Below are 21855 nucleotides of genomic sequence, written 5' to 3'. Positions count from 1 at the left end.
TCTCCGCGCCTCCCCGAGCCCCCGCTCTCCCGCTCTACGGGCAGGGAGGGCCGTGCCCCACACAAACATGGCGGCGCGGGCGCGACGGCGGCCGGGAGGGGCCGCGCCGCGGGTTGACAGCGCCGGGAGCGGCGGGGCCGGGCGGCGTGCCCTGCTCAAAGATGGCCGCCTGCGGCTTCGGCCTGCGCGGAGGCGGGAGGTGAGGGGAGGCCGGGCCGGGCTGCGGGAAGATGGCAGAGAGCGAGCGGCGGGCAGGTGAGGGGCCGCCGGGGTCTGCGCTCGGGACCCCGGAGGGGACTGTCCTGGTGGCTGGGGTGCGCCGGCCGCGGGGCATCGCGCCCCGGGGGCGCCCGGCCCGGGCTGCGGGTTGGGGGCGGCGGCAGCGCTCGGCCCGGGGCGAGGGGAGCGCGGGGGGTTTTGCTGAGGGCGGGGAAGGGACGGGGCCCTCGAGGCGGGTGGTCAGGGCTGAGCCCCTGGAGCCGCCGGATCGGGGGTCCCTGTCACCCCCAGCCCGGTTTTGTGACTGATTCCCGTGCGGAACGGGGGGCGTTTGCTGTGGGATGCCCCGAGTTTAACTCCCCCCTCCCCGCACCACCGCACAGCCCTGGAAGGGTCTCCTCGGTCCAAGCTGCTTCTCGTCGTCAGGCTGACCGACTGTGCTCCATCGCACCAGCAGGTTCGGATTCTGGTGTATTTACCCCAGAACACTGTAACGCCTGCGGCCCTTCCCTGAGTATTCCTGGTCTCCTTCCGAAAAGGCACTAAACGACTTGTGGGGCAGAAGGAGCGATGGCTGAGAAGCAAATGCAAAGAGATGAAACAAAGTTCTGTGAAGGGCAAACACCTGGATCCCTGGCCCAGGACACTGCCCTGGCCACCCCACTGGGGTTTATGTGTCACCTGCGCCCATGGACGCATCAGTGTTTGCCTTTTTACGCCACTGCTCGGGAGTTTTTCGTTGTTTTTGTGTTATAAACACTTTTAAAAGCAGAGCATCCATCCTGATGTCGCTGTGAGTTGTGTGCAGAATTTTCAGAAGAGAGACACACACGTGCCTTCCACTGAAATTCATCACGTGTTGTTCCTCTCATCCTCCGACCTGGAAGTTTTGCTGTAACTTCTGCAGGAATGAGCCAAACGCTGTGACACCCCAGGGCAGGAGATGAGGCTGGGTTTGTTCTGTGCAGGGGGAAGGTGAAAGGCAGAGAAGTCAGATGACTGTCAAAGGTTGTATGACAAATCTATAGCAGGCTCTGCATGGTTCCTGGGACTTTGGATTCCTTTTAATCTGATCTGCCTGCCAGGCAGCACTGTGGAAAAAGGCTGCTGATGTTTAGGGTGGTGTTTTCTGTGTGAATGCAGTTGATAATACTTTAAGGAGTTGGAACTGGTGGTATTTGTTAGGGAGCCAGTGCCTGAAATGACCAAGATGTGGAGGCCAGTCGCTGAGCGTGCCAGGTCAGCTGGTGTTGGACAAGTGCTTGCAGAAAATCTGGGATTGAAAAGGTGGACACAGTGGCTCTGACAGAATTTGTAAATTGATATTAGCACCCAGGTTCCTTGACAGACCTCTCTGCACAGCCTCTTGCTATTGATGGTTGCACTTACCAGAAGCAGAATACAAATTACCTTTAACCTCCTGGAGCTTTTCTGGCTCTGCAGGCTCATCCTGGGTTCAGGTGCTGAGGAAAAGAGCCCCTCTAATGTGTTAACAACTCGCATTTGTGTTAAATATTAAATCCTGGGCTCTGAGAGAGCTTAATTAAACATTGATTTCAAAGAGAGGAAGATACAGGATTTCTTCTTCTCCACTGCCTCTGTTTTACCTGTTTTTTGCATCTCCCAGGTGCCTCTGAGGAGGCGGCTCCTCCCGTCCAGCAATGCTTCATGATCCCCAAAAAGGAGATAAATGTGGTTTCCGACATGGCCAAGTGGAAGCGCTCCCAGGTATGGCTCTGGGAACAGGGAAAACTGGGAAGTGCTGCTGGGCTTTCAGTGTCAGCCAGGTCTGGTCTGGGAACAGCCAGGAGGTAAAGCAGGGTTGGGCAAGGAATGGGAAATTAATGGGTTTGTGCCCGTTTGTAGGAAAATGACTTGGCAGTGAGTTGTGGAGGAGGGAGCCAGGGAAAGCCCAGAGGCTGAGGGAGACCAGAGATGCTTAGAAATGATTCCTGCTCCCTCCCAACAAGCTGAATGGGAACCTGGTGGCTGTTTAATCCCACCTGGCCTGTAATTTATACCCAAACTGAAATTACCCATTGCTGTTTGAGCCCACCTTGAATATGGTCCTGCTGCCTGGGTTGGTCCTGGGGCCTTCCCACTGTGCTGTACTGGAAAAGGCTCTGGAGCCAAGGCCTTCAATTTCCAGGATAATTTTTGTTTACAGCATGTGTGGAGCTGGTGGAACAGCAGGTTCTCCCCTCTCTGCCTTTGAGGGATCGGGGTGTTGGCCCAGACTTGTCCCACCAAATTCTTGCTCGATGACTGACCTGAGATGTCCGGAAAGATGCTGAGGTTGCATCCAGGTGTCAAGCAAACCTCTGAGTGCAGCTTCTAATTTAAGTCTCCTGGGTTTAAGGACTTGCCCTTGGTCAGGATTTTGGTGCAGGGAGGGGGAGGTGACAGTGGCTGCTCTGGAGCTGTGGAGCTGCACTGGAGATGATGCTTCAAAAGCAGCAAATTTAAAGCAAGGAGCCTGGGCTGTGTCCCAGTTCCCTATCGTGTGTGAGCACAGGGGAAGAGTCCAAGGAGGAACGGGGAGATAACAGCACAGGTCTGGGAGGAGCAGGGTGCCTTGGCACAGCTGAGACTCTGCAGAGCTCAGGAGCTTGAATTTAACCTGATAGGAGCTGAGGGAATGATTTTTGGGGGCATCGTGAGCATTTTTAGGATGCTCCTCTCTGTAATTTTCAGAGTGCAGTCACTGTCTGCCTTCTGCCGCCGGGGCTGCCAAAAAGAGTAGCGGCCTCACAGCAAGCCCTGCACCCCTGTGTGTCTCCAAGGAGGCAGTGCTGTGTGCTGGGAAAGGTTTCTTTGGGGTTTAAGATGCTCTCATGCTGTGATTTGTGCTCAGACAGCCCGTGGGCACTCACTAATGCCCTGCACTCTTGGTGTGTTTGCAGGCGTACGCAGACTACATGGGCTTCATCCTCACCCTCAACGAAGGTGTCAGGGGCAAGAAGCTGACCTGTGAATACAAAGTGTCAGAGGTAGGAGAAGAGTTTGGATCCCCTTGTTTCTCCTGTCCTGCCTTTTTATTCTTTCTTTTTTTTTCTTTTTTAAAATTGGCTCTACAGCGAATATTTCCTATGTGAGGAATGAATTGGCAGCTTATCTGGGAGCCAGGGAGAATGAATGTGGTTGGGTTATGCTTGGGGATGCAAATGTCAGGCTGCCATCCCCACTCCAGAGTGCAGAGGCTCTGAGTGTGTGCTCACTGGATGGGACACTGAGCGAGTTGCAAGTGGGTAGAAGCCAGTGGGGAAAAGGAGGGTGCAGAAGGGACACCTTTTGACCCTGTTTTCACAGTCTGGCTTCAATCAGCAATGCTTCGAAGATGTGATATTCTTTCCTGGTTGCAGGCAAAAGGCTGAGATGTCTCTACCATTCCTTGTCTCCCACTGGCTTTTCTGTAGGACCTTGGGCAGATCACTTCTCTCTTTGTCCCTGGGCTCCCTCATTACTCAGACTGTGTCAGCAGCACCAGTGTCCTTGTCCCAGGCTGGGGCTGAGCTGTGCAAGCTTTGGCTCTGACAGTTGTGACCTCAGGGCACATCACTGGCTGCACCTTGCCCAGGGTTGTGCTGATGGGGGCTGTGGAGCTCACAGGGAGCTGGGCTGGGCTGAGAGGTTTAACCTGAGGGGCAGGATTGCCCCTTCCAAGGTGTGAAGCAGAAGGGGCCTGTTTTTCCCCTTCCATGACTGTGGCTGTCACCTGGCCCTGCCTGTTGCCATGGCCAGTTTTGATGTCTGTTCACCTTCTCGGGGCACGGAGAGATGATTTGGAGCCAGAGGGAAAGGGCAGGCACCCTCACTGGTGTCACTGCTGCCCTGAGGGCTCTCTGGGTGCTGCCAATCCACACAACACATGCTGGGTGTTGGATCTGCCCTCCCTTGTTCTGCATTGCAGCGAGGAGGTTTCTGGGTGCGTTTTTACTGATCGTGGCGGTGCAAGAAAGCTGAGAATGATGTAAAGAGATCATGGGCAGCAGACTGGGCCCTGTGTGTTTATGGCTTCATTCTGGTGTGGGAAGGCAGCTGGTGATGGTCTTTAACCCAGTTGTTTGTGTCTGAAGCAGGCACACAGGAGCCAGCATGTGAATGAGAAACTCCCTTGTAGTTCATGGAGGGGAATGGGGATAATGAGCCCCTTCCTAACAGGCTTTGTGCCCACCTTTTGTTCCTTCAGTTCAGTAGAAACTGCTGTCAAATGCTGCTCTTGCTTTCTGCTGTTTGCATTTCACCTTTGAGTTTTGTCTTTGTCAGGATCTCGCTTGTTCCCAACCATTCACAGAGCTGTTCTAGGGAAACAAAGCATTAAAAATGAGCAAAACAAAGAGTGGGGGAAAAAAACCCAACCCTCTTCCTACAAGCCTTTGAGCTGTCAGGAAAAGCTGTACCAAGGCTGTGTCTGCAGCAGAGCCCTCTTGGAGGGAGTGTTTTCCATCCATGGTCCCAGTCCAAGTGACAACCAAGAGGCACAACGCTTGGGAAGAGGCAGGGAACAAATCTCATACCCCACACACCGAGGAGAGCAGGAACCTGTGACTTGAGGCCCAGGTGGAGCATCCCCAGGGTTGCCTTGTTGATGAGGTTGCTTGTTCACACGGGCTCCTTTGTAGATCAAACTGCTTATCTGTGCTTTTAAAGGCTCAGCCCCTCGTGGCCTCTGCTTGCATCTCTGCTCAGCTTTCTTCTCTTTTGCTGTACTCGCTGCTGATGTGCTTTTGTGCCATCCCATCTTCCTCCCTGATCAAATGCCAGGGACACCTTCCTTTGGCAAATGACCTCCTGGAATCCTTTCTGCAGAACGTGTATCCTCGCTCTGACTTACTGGTGTTGCCTTACCATGGAATAAAAAAAGAGAAATATGTTCTGCTCTGCTTTTAAGGAGAAGCTTAATGGTTTCCAGAGAGCGTATGTCGATACCAACCTGTCTCCTGGAGCAGGAGCTGGATCCTGTGGGGACTGAGCCCCCTTGGAGACGTGCTGAGCTTGCTGTGCTCCCACTGAAACGTTCCGTGGAGCTGTCTGGGGTTTGCTGGAGGCATCTGACAGGCACTGATAGCAGAGCTGTTGTTTAGGACTCTGGTATAGACGCCGTGTCTGGCACAAGGTTGTGTGAGTGATAGGCTGTGACCTGCCCTCCCCTCCTGGAGGGAGTGCTTTCCATGCAGGGATCCTTCCGGAGCTGCGGCCTGGAGCAGTGACTTGGATCAGAGGAGAAGTGCAGCGAGGAGGAGGAGGTTAATTTTGGCTGTGTGAGGAGCAGCCCTTCCCTTCCAGCAGCCCAGTTTACTGGGGGACACTGGCTGTGAACTGGCTGGCCCTGTGGCTTGCTCTGCTTCCAGGAGGGAAGTGGGGGATGCAGATCCCCCCTCTGACAGGGCCCGAGGAGCCCAGAGGGGCGGACTTGGCCCCTACGGGCAGCTTTGGCTGCCGTGATGCTTCCTCAGCACCTCTGTTTGCCTGGCTCCTGCTCTTGAGAGCTGCTGACAGGTCTGTGCTCCGAAGGAAGCTCTGTGGTTTGCCTTTGGGACCAGTGGCAGACTCAGGGTCAAGGAGATGCAAAATCAGCACAATGAGAAGAGCAAGGAGAGCAGGGGGGAGGCTGCCCTTGCTTTGATCACTGGAAAGGTAAAGCAAAAATAGAGCTTAAAAGCCCAGCCAGGCAAAACAGGGCTGCAGTGGTGCTGATGGTGGTGTTCCCACAGGCTCCTTTCCTCCCCCACAGGGGTCAGCCCTGGATGTACAGGTTTCCTCTGCTGGACAATGGGAAGCTGCTTCTTTTAGTAACCCCCTTTCAAAGGGCCTTGAGCCCAAAATGAGCTGCATCTCTTTAATTATTTATTGGTGTGGCTGATCTGGCAGCTGGGTCCTGCTCTCCCGTGTTCAGTGGGGCTGGGCTTTTAATCCCTTTAAAGCCAGCGAGTGGGGAAGGGGAGGTTGGACTCTCAGCTCCCCAGGGAAGGAGCTGGTCCGTGCCAGCCATTTATCCAGGCAGCACTGAGTGCTCGTGGAGAGGGTTTGAAATACGGTGGCTGCTCGTAATGAGCTGCTGGTGCCGGCGGATAAATCACCAGCACGATTTAATTATTTAATGCAGCCCAGTGCTGGGGATGCTGTTGCTTAATTGGAGGGGAATGCAATAGCCAGGAAGGAGTAGGGGCTGAGGCCCAACCTGGCCTGGTGCAGTGGGGATGTGCTGAGTTCCTGCAGCATTTTGGGAGCAGGGAGCTGGAGTGGAGGGGCCTGTGCTGCTTCAGTCCACACATATCTGGGGCACTGGCCTGTTAGTGGCTCCAGGGCCACCCAGAGGTTTTGGCTCTCTTGTCCCTTGGCTTTTTTGTGTTCCTGGTGTGCTCAGGCCTTGTCCCAGCCTCTAGTCTGGCTCAGCAGCCAAGTGCCGAGGTCCTGTGAGGTAGGTGGATCCCTTTCCTGCCTGATCCCGCTTCCCACTGGCTGATCCCACCATGTCCTTGCGGTGGCACCTCTGGAGTCAGTCAGTGTCTGGGGGAGGCTCTGTGTGTGCCATGAGACCCTCCCTCCCGGGAGCGATCCTCAGCTGGCTCAGCGGCAGCGCCGCTCTGCCGTGCCCACCTCTGCCCACCCCCTTCCAGTGGCACTTCAAGGGCTGGAAACTTGCTGGGCTCTGCTGTTTCCTCGTCCTCCCGGCAGCAGCAGCGCGAGGAATTGAACCACAGCCCAGGAGACCAGCCGGCTTCACACGGTCGATGCCTCCAGCAAAGTCAAACCAGCCGCGCTGCCGCCTGTCCTCTTTGTCCCCTTGAAGGAGGAATCCCCTCTCGAGACAGAGGAGCCTACATTGCCCGGGGCCTGGCCAGCTGCTGTGGCGGCTGACGGCTCTCCAGCTGCTCGGAGTCAGGCAAGGAGAATCCCAGAGCCTCTGGCAGGCTTGACCAGTTGTCAGCAGAGCATCCTAAAAGTGTCTGGAGCTGCTAAAAATGCTGCCTGTGGCGTTGGCTCTTGGTGTGTGTGGGGTGTAGCCGTTCCCCTGGCAGGGAGAGGGTGTGCACTGGCCAGCCTTGGTCTGACAGCACAGGTGCTGTGTCACCTGCTTCACCTCTCTTTTTCCTTCATGGCCACTCTCATACATCCTACACAGGTTCCTTACTTACAGAACTAGGTGTAAGAATGGTGGCTTTTGTCTTGCTGTTGCTGTTGTCTTCCCATCAGCTTTGTGTTTGTTTTGAGGCGTTTCTCTGGGAACCAAGAGCTTCTTCTCCTGCCTGCTCCGATGGGAGCACTGGTGGGCAAACCAGGCTGCCTCTTCCCCTGGATAGGTTGTGTTTTGCCACATTCCAGTGGGTATCCCTGGGCTGGAGCTGCCATGATGGCCTGGCTGGTAGGAGTTTGAAGCAGCAGGAATCATGCTGGGAATGTTGACTTGATGTACAAGCGTGTGGTGGTTTAACAGCATTGCTGCTAATCCTGGCTCCTAAGAGACACTTCAGGACAATGATTAGAGCCTTGAGAAGGGCCTTTAAATCACATCATCAGCCATTGGTGAGGATACACAGTGCTGTATCCTGTGGAGAACACAGGGCCCTCAAGGTGCAGAGCCTGAGTTTTTTTTTTGGAGGCCCCTGAACTGTGCAGCACTCCCCTCCTTCTCAGCCCAGGGTGCCCCACAGCCAGGAGCTTGCTGTAGCTCTTCTCCCAGAGGTTTTGTTACAGCTCATGAAAGATTGTGGGGGTGATTGGAGAGTCTGCTTCAGACTGGACTTTGTACTGGACTGATCTCCTGAGGGGAAGGGTGGATTTCCCAGCCCCCCTGCATTCTGAGAAGGGTTGACACGTCCCGTTTCCACTTGCCAACCCTGGAAAGAATGATATGGGCTTTGATGACTCCAATCCTGGGAAGAGATGTCGGAGCTGAGGGACTGCTCTGGTTTATGCCACTGTGACCACTCATCCTCTTGCTCTCTGCAGCCCATTGAAAAGCTGGTGGCTCTGCTGAACACCCTCGACAGATGGATTGATGAAACCCCGCCGGTGGATCAGCCTTCTCGCTTTGGGAACAAAGCCTTCAGGACCTGGTACGCCAAACTAGACCAGGTGAGCGTGTCTTTCCTGTGTGGTGGTACCTGCAGCTCCCTCGGAAGGGCAGTGTGTCCAGCAGGGATGGCAGAATGGCTCCATCACTGTGTGGCAGCCAAGCAGCCTGTGGAGGAGTTGCTCAGATAAGCTGTGAAGGATCCACCTCTTGATGTGCATCACTTACCCCTGGCCTGGTGCTTGTCTGTCCCTCTTGTGAGAGCATATGGGCCATGTAAATGCTCTTGGCTGGGTCTCCCAAGTTCTGGATGAGCCTGGAGGGCTCTCCAAGCCCAAGGAATTCTGTTTCTTTTTAACTGCCCACTGTGCCACAAAATCAGAGGAGTGTTGGGGAAACTGCTCAGCTTCCTCCAGCTCAGAGCACTTGCCCTGCACTGGGTGCTGGAGGTGGCACAGTCCCATTTCCAGCAGCAGAGCCCTTGCAGCTGCTTTTGTCCTGGAGATGGCTCACTGGGAAATTGGGTCAGTGGAGTTGATGGTGAAGCTTTTCTGTCCTGCAGGTTGCATGTGGCCTGGGTAGGTTTCAGGCCAAGCTTTGCCTGACTTGTTCCATCTCTGGAGATGACTTTTTCAACAGGAGGGTTTGCTCCTGTGCCGTGCTGGCTCTGGGCACTGCAGGAGAGCACCATGGCAGCTCCCACACTGCAGCAGGGCCTGAGCACAGGGTGACTTGTCCTTGGGGACTGTGGCAAATCTGCACTCACTCAGGGAAGTGTTGTGTCTTTCAGGAAGCAGAAAAGTTGGTGGCAACAGTGATTCCCAAGCATTTGGCTGACGCTGCCCCAGAAGTGGCTGTGTACCTGAAGGAATCCGTGGGGAACTCCACCCGCATTGACTATGGCACAGGTACCTGGGCTGGCACCCTGCCCAAGGCTGGGCTAGTTGGGAAGGGACCCTTTGGAGCCTGGTGCTGCATTAATTTAAATGTTCTTACCACTTTTTTTTTAGTTCTAGCTTGAAGTAAACACCTTCCTTCTGGGCCCCCCTCACCCCTCTGTCCTGTGTGGGCTGTGACTGAGAGCTGGGGCTGGGAGCTATGCTAGAGCTGTGACACCCTTTCACATCTCATCAGAGGAAATGGGAACCAAGCTGTTCTGGGAATAGCTGTAGGAACTGCCTCACTGCCTGCAGGAGTCCTGCAATAGGCAGTTTAAAGGGATAAAATATAATGGCTTGAATTGGAAGTAGAGTGAGAGCCGAGTTCATGTTCAGTGGGAGGTGTCCTGAGCTCTGGTGCTCCCTAGAAGTGACATCTCTGCTTACGGAGGGGCTTTGAAATCTGAAGGTAGAAACATTTTGCACCTAAAGAGGTGGTGAATTGCAGGTTGAAGTAACCACACTGGCTTCAGCCTAAATACAGAATTGTCTACACGCTCTGCTCCTCTCTCTGGAGCACAGCTGTGTCCTCACCAAAAGGCAGAGAGTAGGATGCTGTGGGTGCAAGGAAACTTGGGCAGGGAGAGGAAGAGGAGGCGGCGGGTAAAAAGGCTGAAGAACTGAAGGCTGTGCAGTGCTGGCTGCGGCTCACTGGCACCAGGGGGAGATGTTGTCCTTGGAAAGGGACTCGCTGGATGGGGTTTGGTCAGCTCAGGGAAGGAAATTCAGCCTCTCCTCCCCTCCCGTGTGTCCCAAGCCAGAGGCCCATGGCCTTGCTCACAGTGACCAGGCTGTAGGTGCATTTTGTTCCTATACTGGGAGCACCTGTCCATAATGTGGAGCTGCTGATTTTATACTCTCCCTTCTTCTGTGAATTCTTCCACTAAAAGACATTTCTGGATTTTCTGGCTGTTGCTTTTCCTTGCTGTTAGCTGGAGGACCAAGCTGCAGGGGCCTAGCCTGAGATCCCAGTACCTTCTGGGACAGACTGTTCCTGGCAGTGTCGTGGGATCTGCATCCTTCCGACACAGAGATATTTTTGAAGTGGGAGGAAATCTGTTTACTTGCAGATGTGAGGTTCTCTTGTATCCCCTGAGCAGATGACTCTGTGGTGCTCCACTTCCCCTGCTGTGCCAAGCTCCTGGGAAAGTCCCTGCCTTGCTCCCAGCATGCCCAGTGTTGGAGCTGTTTTTCCTTAAGAATCTCTTCTCTAAGTGAATAATCAACTCATGAGTGTCTAGAAGGTATAACTTGGGTGGGTGCTGCACGAGGATGAAATATTGTCAGCTCATGCTATTCACAGTGACAACGGGGTTGAGAGGGGACTGTGACTGCTGTGATTTCTGAAGAGCTGTGGTGGTGCCCACAGAAAGGTTATCCTGGGGGCCAGAGTCACCAGTGTCGTGTCTCTTCGTGTCTTTTCACTCCAGGGCACGAAGCTGCATTTGCAGCCTTTCTCTGCTGCCTCTGCAAAATTGGTGTGCTCAGAGTGGATGACCAGATGGCCATCGTCTTCAAAGTGTTTAACAGGTGAGGCAATGGAAGGAAAAGGGCTGGAAATATTGGGCTGTTTGGGGAGAAAGGGCAGAGTGGGAAAGCTGAAGCCAATTTTAGATAAAATTATGAGCAGATGTACTTTTTAATGGAGTGTACCCCGACCCATTATGACTCTCTCCAAAAGAGGTGATGGCCCCTTGTCTGGTACAGGCTGAGTGTCCTTCTGGAAAGTTACTTTAGTTGAGCACAAGTTACTGAGCTCTGTGGGTGAAGCTCTGTGTTTTGTGATAGGCAGGAGTATCTGATCAGAGTATGTAACATTTCTTCAGGCATCAAAAATAAAAAATCCATGCAAATAGCAGGCCTCCACTGCTCCTCTAGATGTGTTTCCAGCCCAGGAGGTAGAGTTGGTAGTGATGAAACTGGTGGATTGGGTGTTTGGAGTCCAGAGATCCAATCCCAGCCATATCACTGTTTGGTGGCATGGAAACAATTTCCTTCAATAGCACTTTAATTTTCCACCTGAGAAGTGGAAGTAGCAATTGCTGTAAGGTGGCAAACTTCCTGAGCTCTTTTGGAAGTTGTTGAAGGAGAGTGAACTGTCAATGTTTTCTGGTAACAGTGGGGATGGGGAAAGATCTGCATCAACATAAGATACTGCAGATGAAATAAACCCCTGCCACTGGATTTCTCTGTGGATTTGGTGTCGGGTACCTTCAGGCTGCTTCCTATGGCAAAGGAGCTGAATATATATTGTATGTACTGTGCTGTATGTGGAGGTCCTGCTTACAAAGGATAAAGTTGTGTCTTTTTCCAGACTGGTTGTTCTTGTTCTCATGGAAGTCAAAGGCAGAAGAATGCCTTGTGTTAACCCTTCTTCTCTCTTTGGTCTCAGGTACCTGGAAGTGATGCGAAAACTTCAGAAGACCTACAGGATGGAACCTGCTGGCAGCCAGGGCGTGTGGGGCTTGGATGACTTCCAGTTCCTGCCTTTCATATGGGGCAGTTCCCAGCTGATAGGTACTAATAAAAAATCTTCTCGTGTCCCAGCCTGCCCTCTGCCCCATCTGTCTAGGCTGCAGAGAAGATGGGACTTAGGGCTGACTTCTAAATTCAAATCTGTCAAATTTGTGCATAATACAGCAGAAGAGTTTTGGGCTTGGATTGTTTTGGGGTTTTTTCCCCCTCAGCTTTTCAAATAAAGCAGGTTGCTTAGGTTGGGAGATGGAAGTGTTCCTTGTACAGTACATTTGTCTTTATTGCAATGACTATAAGCTTTTTAAAAGGAAAGTCTTGGGTTTGGTGCTAGAAAATGCATCTTCTGCCCTGGGGAGTTTTCTCCCTGCAGAGGCACTGGAGTGGGAGATGAGATAGAAGGGAGCAGCTCTGTGCTGATTTTTGAAAAGCTCTGATGGGAGGATCGTGTTTCTGGAAGAGGGGCAGGACAGTACCTGGCTGAAGTTGGTCTCAGAAGGGGGTTGCCTAACAGGTTGCTTCCTGTTGTGTCTTACTCTTTTTAGACCATCCAAGTCTGGAGCCTCGGCACTTCGTTGATGAGAAGGTGGTAAACGAAAACCATAAGGACTTCATGTTCCTGGAGTGCATCCTCTTCATTACAGAGGTGAGGAGTGGAAGGTTTGTCCCAAAGGGACGTTCTCTTGACATCAGATACTTGGCTCTGGCTGTGGTTTTCTGTTCCTCCTTTTCTGCTTTGCTTGCTGTCGTGGAACTGTGCAGGTGAACTGTTGTTGCATGGCTGAGGTGCTCTCCTTGAACGAATTGAGACAGGGATGTTGGGAGGAAAGTGTTATTAAGCTGGATTGTATTTGAAGGGAGCTGTAACAACAGCAAACAAATAACCTTGGATCAGTCAGTGGGAACTTGGATGGAGAGGACTGGTTCCTGCAGATACTCTAGGAAGATGAAGTAGGAGCTGCAAATCGCCTGGGCTTGCCAAGACAGCCTCCCTTCCCTCCAGCCCTTGGGTGCTGCTTGGCAGCCCTGGGCCACCCCTTGCTTAGGGCACGCTCCCAAACTTCTGTGCTGCTCCTTCTCCTCCAGGTTCTACCAAAAGCCCATTAAATGCACCTTATTTGCAACGGACCTAGAGCAGAGAGGGTGCTGAGACTCACCCAGCTGAGCTCTCAGAACTGGGGATCCTCAGCTTGTTGCCAGCCACGGGCAGTGTCTCAGTGAGGGAGCTCAGGGCTTTCTGCCCTCAGCATCCGTGGAGGATCCAGCCGTGTTTCTCCCGGCTCCCTCACAGTCTGGAGAGGGAGAGCAAGAACTACCCGCTCTCTTGTGGTGAGGGATTTCTTGTCTCTGGCAGGAGGGAGTTGATGGGATTAATTTTGAAGGACAGAGTGTGGTACTTCCCCTTTGTTCTGTTCGCTTTCCCCCCTCCTCGCCTCTCTAATTTAGTGATTAGATGAGAAGGAAGGTTACAGACTATGAACTTACCCTTTCATGTAGGAAATCTTCATAGGAGCCTTTGGCCCAAACCCCAGGAGGTGCTGTGTCAAGTCCTGCTGAATCTGGTAGGGATTGTTGGTACTCAGCACCTCACTGGGTTTAACCCTTAATGCCAAGATAAATCATGCCACGGGTAGTAAAGAGGTGCTGGTGGAAGAGATCAAGACGAGGACAGGAAAGCAGAAGCCAAGATGGTCCAAGATTTATTTTAGTTTGGGCCTCTAATATCCAGACAGTGCACTGACCTGTTAGAAACAGAAAAAACACATCTTTTGACACGTGTGTAGAAAATTCTGCAGCGCCCAGATGACAGGTGAAGTTTAAAATACCCAGCACCATCGTGCTGCTTCAGGTCACGCTGCTTCTGCCTGCAGAGAGTCAGCTTTTTAGCAGGCTTTTAAAATAAGTGATTTGAGTCCCTTTTTCCGCACATTTGTCGGGAAGCATGGAATTCAGTGTTTCTGCCGAGTTCCTCAGTGCCACCTGGTGGCAAGGAGCCCTCCTCTCGGGCCTCCTGCCGTGAGCCTTAAGGGACAGCAATAACCTGCATTACCAAATCCATGGTATATTCAGTCCATCTCCATGCCGGCACTGGTTCCTTTTTATAAAGATTTGGCTTTTAAAAGTTGGGGTTTTTTCCCCTCCCAAGCGCCCAGGAAAGCTGTAACTGCCACTAGAGGGGGTGAGGCAGCCTCAGCACCCTCCCAACGCTTTCTCTCCGAAATCAACAACAAAACATAATAGCAGGGAAAAAAGATAGAAGGGATTAAAGACTTTAATAAACGAATGATGTTATTTTCTTCGGAGCTTGTCAGCTGGAAACAGCTCTCCTTTAAAGGTGTTAAGCACATAGCAAACACCACAGCAGTACCCGTAGTGGGTCTGGTGTGTCTTGCTGACATGAGAGCAGGTTTTGTTTCAGCAGGCTACAACTGAAGTAGGTTGTTTTCTGTCAGCTGAGAGAATATTCTCTTGAGCAGATATTGTTCTCAGCCCCTGTTGTGGTGTTTGCCACGTGTGTATTTAAACCTCAGGCTCTTAAAGCAGCAGCAAGATGATGTCCGGGCTGATCCCACCACGGCATCCTCCCCACAGCTGCGCTCAGGCACGGCAGCGAGCCTTGCATGAGCTGGCCTGCTGTTGGGAAATCTGTGGGGTGGGTTTGGACCTGAACACGTGCTTCTGGAACAGGGTGAGGTTTGCAGAGCTGGCTGGGACTCAAGCTGTTCCCCTGCTGCTGCCTCTCTTTGCCTGTCAAAGTGTGCCGTGGGGTGTGCGTGGTACCCGCAGGTGTGAGGGTGGGGAGCGTTTGGGAGCATCCCTGCCCAGGGGCTGTGGAGGGCAGCAATGCAGAGCTGCCTGTGTGTGTGTGCAGATGAGCAGTGCTGGGTGCCCCCCAGCTGTTGTGGGCGTTCAGTGCACTCGCCCCAGATGCTCCTCCGAGAGCTCGGGGCAGGCAGCAGGAATTTCAGCTTCAATCTGGCTTCTAAATTTGGAGGTTTGGGAAGGGAGGGCTCGGGTTTCTGCTGGAAGGGAAGGAGCTGACAGGAAAGCACGGCCTCAGCCGTCCCCCTCCCCCCTGCACTGACAGAGGAACCATTTACAAAAGGCCGATTCTCTTGGGAACCGAGAGGCAGGAACGCCGCGTCTGTGAGTAATTTCCTGCTCAATATGGCTGCTCTGACTCACTCTGTTCCCCTGGGGTCACTGCGGGACTGCAGCGCTCTCGCTGCCTCTCACTCTCCCCCCCAGCTCTCCCTCTTCGCCCTTTGTGGCTGGAAGGAGATGGATTTTTTTTTGTTCCCTCTTTCAACCCTCTTATTTTTCCCTCCCCGGTGTGAAGCCATAGCAAAGCCATCCCTCTCCAGGTGCCCTGGGTGAGGAGGGCCACAGTGGTGGCCATGCCAGGCATGAGCATGGAGCCGGCCAGCCCTGCCCGCCTCCTCCACACTCTGTCACGCTCACTCCAGCTTGGGAAGGGAGAGAAGCAAAGCCTGGTGGTGGTGGCTGGTGCAAACTGTGCCCCTGTGAAGGGTGGTGATGCCAAGAGAAGGTTCAGCATCAAAATTCATGCAGCCAAAGCTCCTGTGTGGGGAGGGATTTCTTTGAGGAGCCTCCTGGCGCGGATCTCCCTGGCTTTGGGTGCCCGCCAGTGCCGAATCTCGGCGCTGGATAATGCACCGGCGCTGTCGGTGAGCGCCGTGCTTTGTGTGCTTGCATGTTTCATCCCGTACCCACGAGGAAAGCGTGTGGTGCAGGGGAGCAGGAATGGCCAAGTGGCTCATCCATCATCCCCTGGCTCCTGGGAACCACCGAGGGGAAGCGGGGATGCATCCGTGCCCTCCTGGCACTGGGCACAGCTACAGACCCCCTTCCCCTGCTGCTCCAGCCCCAAGGTCAGCGGGTGTGAAACACGTCACAAGAAGTGGGAGTTATTTTGGGTCCCCCCCACACCCTTTCCCTCTCTTTCTTTCTCTGCCTCAGGCTGGTGCCACACAGGCATTGCAGAAATTTCCCAGAGCGGATTGATTGGCTCTGCTTGCTTTTACAGAGAGGTTGTTTTGGAGGCTCTTTTCCCACCCTCTCTCCAGGCCTGTGCGTGCGTGGAGGGAAGGGGTTAGTTGTTCAAACCCCAAGTCGTGAACAAGAGTCCAAGAGATTCCTCTCTCCCCACGCTCCTTTTTAGCGTGAGCTTCGGCCTTGTGGTTTCTGATGTCATGGGAACTTCTCTCAGTCAGAGTGGCTGTGTTGTATTTCTTTTTCTCCCTGAGGGTCTGTTTTTGTTCATGGAGAAGAAGGGGAGACAACTACCCAGGGAATCTACATGCAACTGTCCCTGATTGCAGCTTCCCTCCCTGCCCTCTTTCCTTCAAACTGTTCACTCTGGGAGGAGAAACACTAGAGTATAAAAAAAAAAAAAAAATAAAAATATGTAAAGCATTTGCTGCAAGGCAGCAGCTCACAGCTCTGGAGCTGGTTTGGAAAGCAGGACTGGAGTGTGTCCCCTCTGCTCCTGCCTCCCCCAGAGCCCTCCTCGGCTGGAGACAGGTGTGGAGTGGGCTGTGGACACAGAGCTGCTGCCAACCTGCACTGCCCTCTGTATTCAGGGAAGGCAGCGCGGTCGTCGCTGCTGCTTGTTGTTGATCTGAATGGGGAATGAGTCATTTTCTTGGAAAGCCCAGCAGAGCTGCACTGGGAGGTTTCTGGGTAGAATAGGAACAGCGTTGAGCCAGGCTCTACTGGAGGGGAGAACGGGACTTACGTGGGGCTTTTTTAATGCGGTCATTAAAAGGGAGGTGTGCAGGGGGACGTCTGATTAGGAAAGCGTGGCAGGAAAAGGCTTAATTTTATCAGGGAAGGAGGGGAGCTGGATTGCCACGGCTTCATGTGATGTGGCCGCAGCGGGAGGGAGCGTGGAGGGAGGGAGGGAGGGAGGGAAGTGGCAGTGAGGTGGCTGGTGCGTGGGTCACAGGGCTCGGTGGGAATGTTTGCTTGGAGAGAGTGTGAGTGTGAGTCACTGCTGGTGCACGAGCTTCCTGGCTGGCCCGGCTCCCTCAGCCCTGCGCTCGGGTCTCTTTCAGATGAAGACGGGCCCCTTTGCCGAGCACTCCAACCAGCTCTGGAACATCAGCGCCGTGCCCTCCTGGTCCAAGGTCAACCAGGGCCTCATCCGCATGTACAAGGCAGAGGTGAGCACTGGGAGCAGGGGGAGGCTGCTGGGCCTCCTCCCCTCCACAGCACTGCAGGTCGGCTCTTGTGCTGCTCCTTGGTGTAGGGACCCTGTCACAGCCGTTGGCTGCCCCTTGTGTGGCTGCCCCTGACTGTGGCTTGGGAGCCCTTGGACAGTTCAGGTGCAGCTGGCTAGAAGGAAGCTCCTGCCTGCCTAGTGTTTGCCCCAAAACCAATCCCAAAATGGCCACTTCTTGCAGACATGACTCTTGCCATTTCTTGTCTTCCCATAATGCAGGTTTCAGGTCTCCAAATTAGGCTGATGTCTTGACCTCCTTATCTGTCTGGTCCCCCCACTATTTTACCAGCTGGAGGAGACTTAGTTTATCATCCCATGTTTTAAGGGCCCCAGAGCAGGCTGAATGCTTCCTACTGATCTCCCCTTGCTACGTGTCCTGTCCATGGCCACAGCCACCTCCCTGGTTTGGCAGCCCTCAGCCCACCAGCACTGCTGGCACTGCCCCAGGCTTTCCTGGTGAACCCCTGACCTGGGGAACTGGGCAGTTTTGGCTCTCCCTTATCTCCCCTTCCTGCTCGAGCCAACCCTGAGCTCGAGGAAGCAGGACAGGAACCGCCACATCTGGGCCTCGGGAGGGAACATCTCTTGCTGGGCAGGATGGGACAGTGCTGGCTCTGCAGGACACTCTGGCTGTGCCAAGGGTGCTGGAGGAGCAGGGATGGTGCAACTCCCTGGTGCACCCAGTGGTGCCTGAAGGAGTTAATCCCACCCCTGGCGGTGTGTGCTGGTGACACATCTCTGCTCCTGTTGCTGGGACACGGGCCTGAGGCTCAGGGACAGCTCTGCTCAGGCCCAGCGCACAAAGGGGTTAAACTGTGCCGAACTGCCGCTCCCTCCCCCAGCCCTTCCTCTGCTCTGCACATCCTGTGTTTAGGTTCCAGGCCACATACCTCTCTAATCTGGGAGGTGTCACTCCCAGGCCCGCTGGCTCCTTCCGCCCCCAGCTCAGCTTTCCTCCCAGCCTCCAAAGAGGAGAAGCAGGGCTGGGGGTCGACCCCCTTGGCTGGCTGCTCCTTGGAGGGGTGCCCCAGGCTGCTCTGCAGAGGGGGAGGTGCCCCTGGGCTGCCCCTCTGAGGCTGCCCCTGTTCACAGCTCCCTCACAAGGGCTGGAGACACTGCCTGCTGGGAAACTCTTGAGCTGGAGGCTCTGGTGTGAGAGCTGGGAGGTCTAAAGGGAAGAGTGAGTGCTGGTAAAGTGAAACATGAGTCCCTAAATCCTGGAGTGTCAGTGGGGTCTGCTGCTGCCTCAGCTGGTCCTCCCTTTCCTTGGGATCAATTCTTTCACCCAGCTCTCTGGGTACTCCCTTGGCATCCCACACGCCCCAGGATGTTCAGGTGCTCCTGCCTGGTGCCCCACATTCCCTGTGCCATATGGTGGCTGCCACCTGTACCTGACTGGAGGAACTTGGCAGGGGTGTGCCCACGGTGCGATGTTCATGTCTGCTGACGTCTTGGGGCCACCCTGTGCTGGCAGATCTACCTGTGCCCTGGCTGGGGACAGCACAGCTCAGGGATCCTCTGAAGCCTGGGAGATAGTTTGGCTCTTCTAAGTGCACCCAAGGCATGGCCTTTTCTGGAGGCCTTGATCTGTTTTGAGTAGCAGATGACCCTGCATGAAAGTGCTGGATGCAGTAATGGGGGGTTTCTAGAAATATCTAGAGGTGTAGCTGTGTCAAGGGGAGAATGCAACAACTGCCAGGAAGGGTAATGACAAAAATTTAGGCTAAGGTGTAAAAAACATTGAGTTAACCAGAGAGGTTTAAATTTTTTTTTTTCCTCAAGGAATATTTGACTAGTCCTAAGAACACATGATTCTTGTGCAGCAGTGTCTTCTCCTGGCACTGCATGGTGCCTGTGTTCACCTGGATGGGCAGAGGAGAAGGGAGACTCCTGCTGAAGGGTCCTCACTGGTTCTTTTTATATAGATATAATACTTTAAGGCAGAGCCTGGAGTGTGTGATGGCAAAGAGAGGGAAGGTTTGGGGTTGTGGTGTTGCTTTGTCTGACTGGCAAAGGTGAGAGCAAGATGTCCTTTTATTTATTTTCCCCTCCCTTCTCCCTGCCCCTCTGATGCCCCGTTGTAATGAGATCAGTTGAAATCAGACACTCAGGTGGAGGCTCCAGCTCTGTAACACATCTGGGCTGGCTGGGACGGTGCTGACCGTGACTGGGCTTGAGGGGAGGCAGCAGCACAGCCAAGGGGTCACTGGCTGGGAGCAGAGCAGGAGAAATCAAATGCTCACTCACAACCTCCTCTCACTAGGTGGGAGTGGGGCAGCTCCAGGCCTGGTGCATTTAAAAAGCTTTGTCTCTCCTGTGTCTCCTCTATGGGATGACTTTAACCAGCCCACAGAAAGCTCAGGTGTGTCTGTGTGGCCGGGAGCTCTGCTCTGGATCCAGGCACTCCAGGGTGCATGGGCAGTAGACTGAAGACAACGTGTCTTCAGCTCTGTGTGTTTATGAAATCCCAAATGTGTCTATTTATAATATAATGGGTGAAGATGTGTTCTCTTGGAAGTCCAAGGGCTTTTCTTATTCTCTCCATCAAAGGCGAGTGAAGAAGTCGGCAGAATAGAGTGTGGTTAAAGCAGCAGCCTTGATATTTTTCCCCTGAGCCTGCTTTTGAGTCTCCTGACCTTTCTTTCTCTGCAGTCAGTCGGGAAATACTTTCCATTGTAACTAATCTAGTCCCAGTTCCATCTTTAAAGGTTGGACTTGGTGCATGAATCTACTCCACAGTTGAGTCCCAAGCAGACTTTCAGCATGATCAAGATGATGGCAAGGAGAAATAAGCTTGTCCCCTCCACTGAGTTGGGTACATCAGTTTCACCCACAGGTGATGCAAGGAGGGTCCTGTCTCTTGGTCCCTCTAATAATCCAGTAAATTTGTATTAGTTCTGCTGGATACAACAGAATTTTCTTTGCTCATCTCTTCTTGGGCTGGTGATGTGTTAAGTGGAATGGATACCCCTTCTTCCCACTGGTGGTAAAGTCTCTCCATCTGGAGCCCAAACCAGTCTGGTCTTCCATGGGACTCCTTGGAGCTAATTGGGCTGACATTTCTAGCTGTCAGCATCTCCAGTGTTCATTTCTCTCTGCTCTTCCTCTCACGTCACTGTTATCCAGTGCTGCTTCCTCTGAGGATTTGTCTAAGTGGTTGTGTGGAGAGATGGCAGCAGCTCTGAGCATTAGGAAGCTTTGAAGGTGACGTGCCCTGATGGTCAAAGGACTTATTTCTCCTTGGTGCCTTGCCATGGAGGTTTGTGGTTTTCTGCCTGGCTATTATCCCCCAGGAGTGGATACAGCCGTGCTGTACTTTCACCACCTCCAAACTTGTTTTGGATCCGGTGTGCTTGTGCTTGGAACCAGTTGTCTGACCTCTGGCTCTGAAGGGATTACTGTGGGCTGGGCCTTCTGAGCACAAATCCTCCTGCTTGCCCGTGCTGACAGCTCGAGGGCAGGGTGCCTGTGCCTGAGTCCTGCCCTGGGGGAAGAGCTGTCTGCAGCACACTCTTCCTCCCCAGCCCAAGAGGTGGGCTCTCCCCCGCTGCAGCGAGTCCAGCTTGGCCCCATGGAGAGCACAAAGCTCCTTCCTGTGGAAATGAGAGTTGTAGCTACACCATGGCTCTTATCTCCCTTTGGTAGGAAGGAATTGTTCTTCAGAAAAGCCTGGAGGAAAGAGTTGTGCTTTTGGGTAGATCCCAAGATCTACCTGGGAGGCTGCTGATTGTAGGCAGGGGCTAATGTGGCCATGACTCTTCCGTGGTGGGTGGGAATTTCAGGAGTGAGGGGTTGTTGAGAATAGGATTGTGTCTTAAGCTATGGCAGCAAAATCACTGGTGCTTGTCCATCAAAGACCTGAGAGTCTGGAATGCGGTTTGGGCAGCGCCTTGTGGCTGCAGGATGGTGCCTCAAACCTGGAGTGTGGGCACTGGCCTGGGGAGGGAAAGTCTCTTCCCTGGGGGGTTCTGCAGCTCTCAGTGTTCGTAGGGTGAAGCTCTTCAAAGAGATCAGCTCGAGCAAGGAGAGTGGTGAGAGAGAAAGCTGCTGACACAGACGTGCTGCTTCTGCTCATGCTCCAGGCCTGAATGTCAGTAAGCAAAAGGCTCTGGCTGAAGGGAAGGGGATGAGGTTATGAAGTGTTACTGGCCTGAGGAGCCTGATAGAAATGTGGGGGGAGACATGGAACTGATCCCTCTGCCTTCGGCTTAGCTGCCCTGAGCTCGCTGCCTCCTGACCCTGCGGGCAGGATGTAGCTCTGGCTGCCTGTGTAAGGTGGAAGTGTCTCCTGAATTCACCTCTCTTTATCTCCCCTCCTGCAGTGCCTGGAGAAGTTTCCTGTGATCCAGCACTTTAAGTTCGGCAGCCTGCTCCCCATCCAGCCTGTGACATCCTAAGGAAGCGGCGGGAGGAGCCGGAGCAGCAGAGGCACAGCGCGGCGCTCTTCCTCCTCCCCTCACCCCTCCTCGTCACCCTGCCCAGCCATTCCTGCACATCCTCATCGGCAACCACACATCCAAAGCACTTGCCGGCCTTGCACGGGAGATGGGACCTGGAACGGCTCCTCCTGCACGTCCTCCCTGCAGGGACGTGTCACCCACGGCCAGGCCGGGGCTGTGCCTGTCCTCGACTGCTGTGCGCAGCTCCGGGCTCGGGAATGGGCTTGGCTAGGGGCTGCCTTGCAGCAAAGGCCCTCTGCTTCCCTTCCTGGGAGGAAGGGGTGTGGAGGGGAGGAAGGCACGTGTGTGTGTGTGTGTGTGTGTGTGTGTGTGTGTGTGTTGGGCAGTGGTAACTGCGATTTCCCTTTTGAATTTCATTGGAGTTTCCTGTTGCTGTTTGCTTTGGGAAACCACCGTGCGGGGCGAGGTGTGAGCCTGTGTGTGTCTGTAGGCAGCCAGCTCTCCCTGCTCAGGAGGTCTGGAACAGGTAAAGGGAGTTGTAGGGAATGTCTGCGGGTTGTTGGA

At 53.8% G+C, this 21855-nt stretch overlaps 1 protein-coding gene across 1 annotated transcript; it reads left to right on the top strand.

Moving 5' to 3' along the window:
- The first annotated feature begins 133 nt into the window (after positions 1-133).
- PTPA (protein phosphatase 2 phosphatase activator) lies at positions 134-21504 on the top strand. Its single transcript, XM_027877728.1, has 10 exons — positions 134-255; positions 1847-1947; positions 3123-3209; positions 8173-8298; positions 9027-9144; positions 10605-10704; positions 11567-11691; positions 12192-12292; positions 16725-16832; positions 21214-21504. Exons 1-10 carry the CDS (start codon positions 231-233, stop codon positions 21286-21288), a joined length of 966 nt encoding a protein of 321 aa, XP_027733529.1. The 5' UTR covers positions 134-230; the 3' UTR covers positions 21289-21504.
- The last annotated feature ends 351 nt before the right edge of the window (positions 21505-21855 follow it).

Source organism: Empidonax traillii, unplaced genomic scaffold (genome assembly GCF_003031625.1).
Source record: "Empidonax traillii isolate 1590-97213 ecotype Southwest subspecies unplaced genomic scaffold, ASM303162v1 scaffold34:size3740991, whole genome shotgun sequence".
In the NCBI taxonomy this organism is placed as follows: domain Eukaryota; kingdom Metazoa; phylum Chordata; class Aves; order Passeriformes; family Tyrannidae; genus Empidonax; species Empidonax traillii.
The sequence above is the reverse complement of the archived record's forward strand: the minus strand, read 5'-3'. Positions and strand labels throughout refer to the sequence as shown.

Coding starts and splice junctions, on each gene's coding strand:
- PTPA (XM_027877728.1), top strand. CDS start 231: ATGGCAGAGAGCGAGCGGCGGGCAG. Junction 1,948..3,122: donor CCAAGTGGAAGCGCTCCCAG/GTATGGCTCTGG, acceptor GTGTGTTTGCAG/GCGTACGCAGACTACATGGG. Junction 9,145..10,604: donor CCGCATTGACTATGGCACAG/GTACCTGGGCTG, acceptor TTTTCACTCCAG/GGCACGAAGCTGCATTTGCA.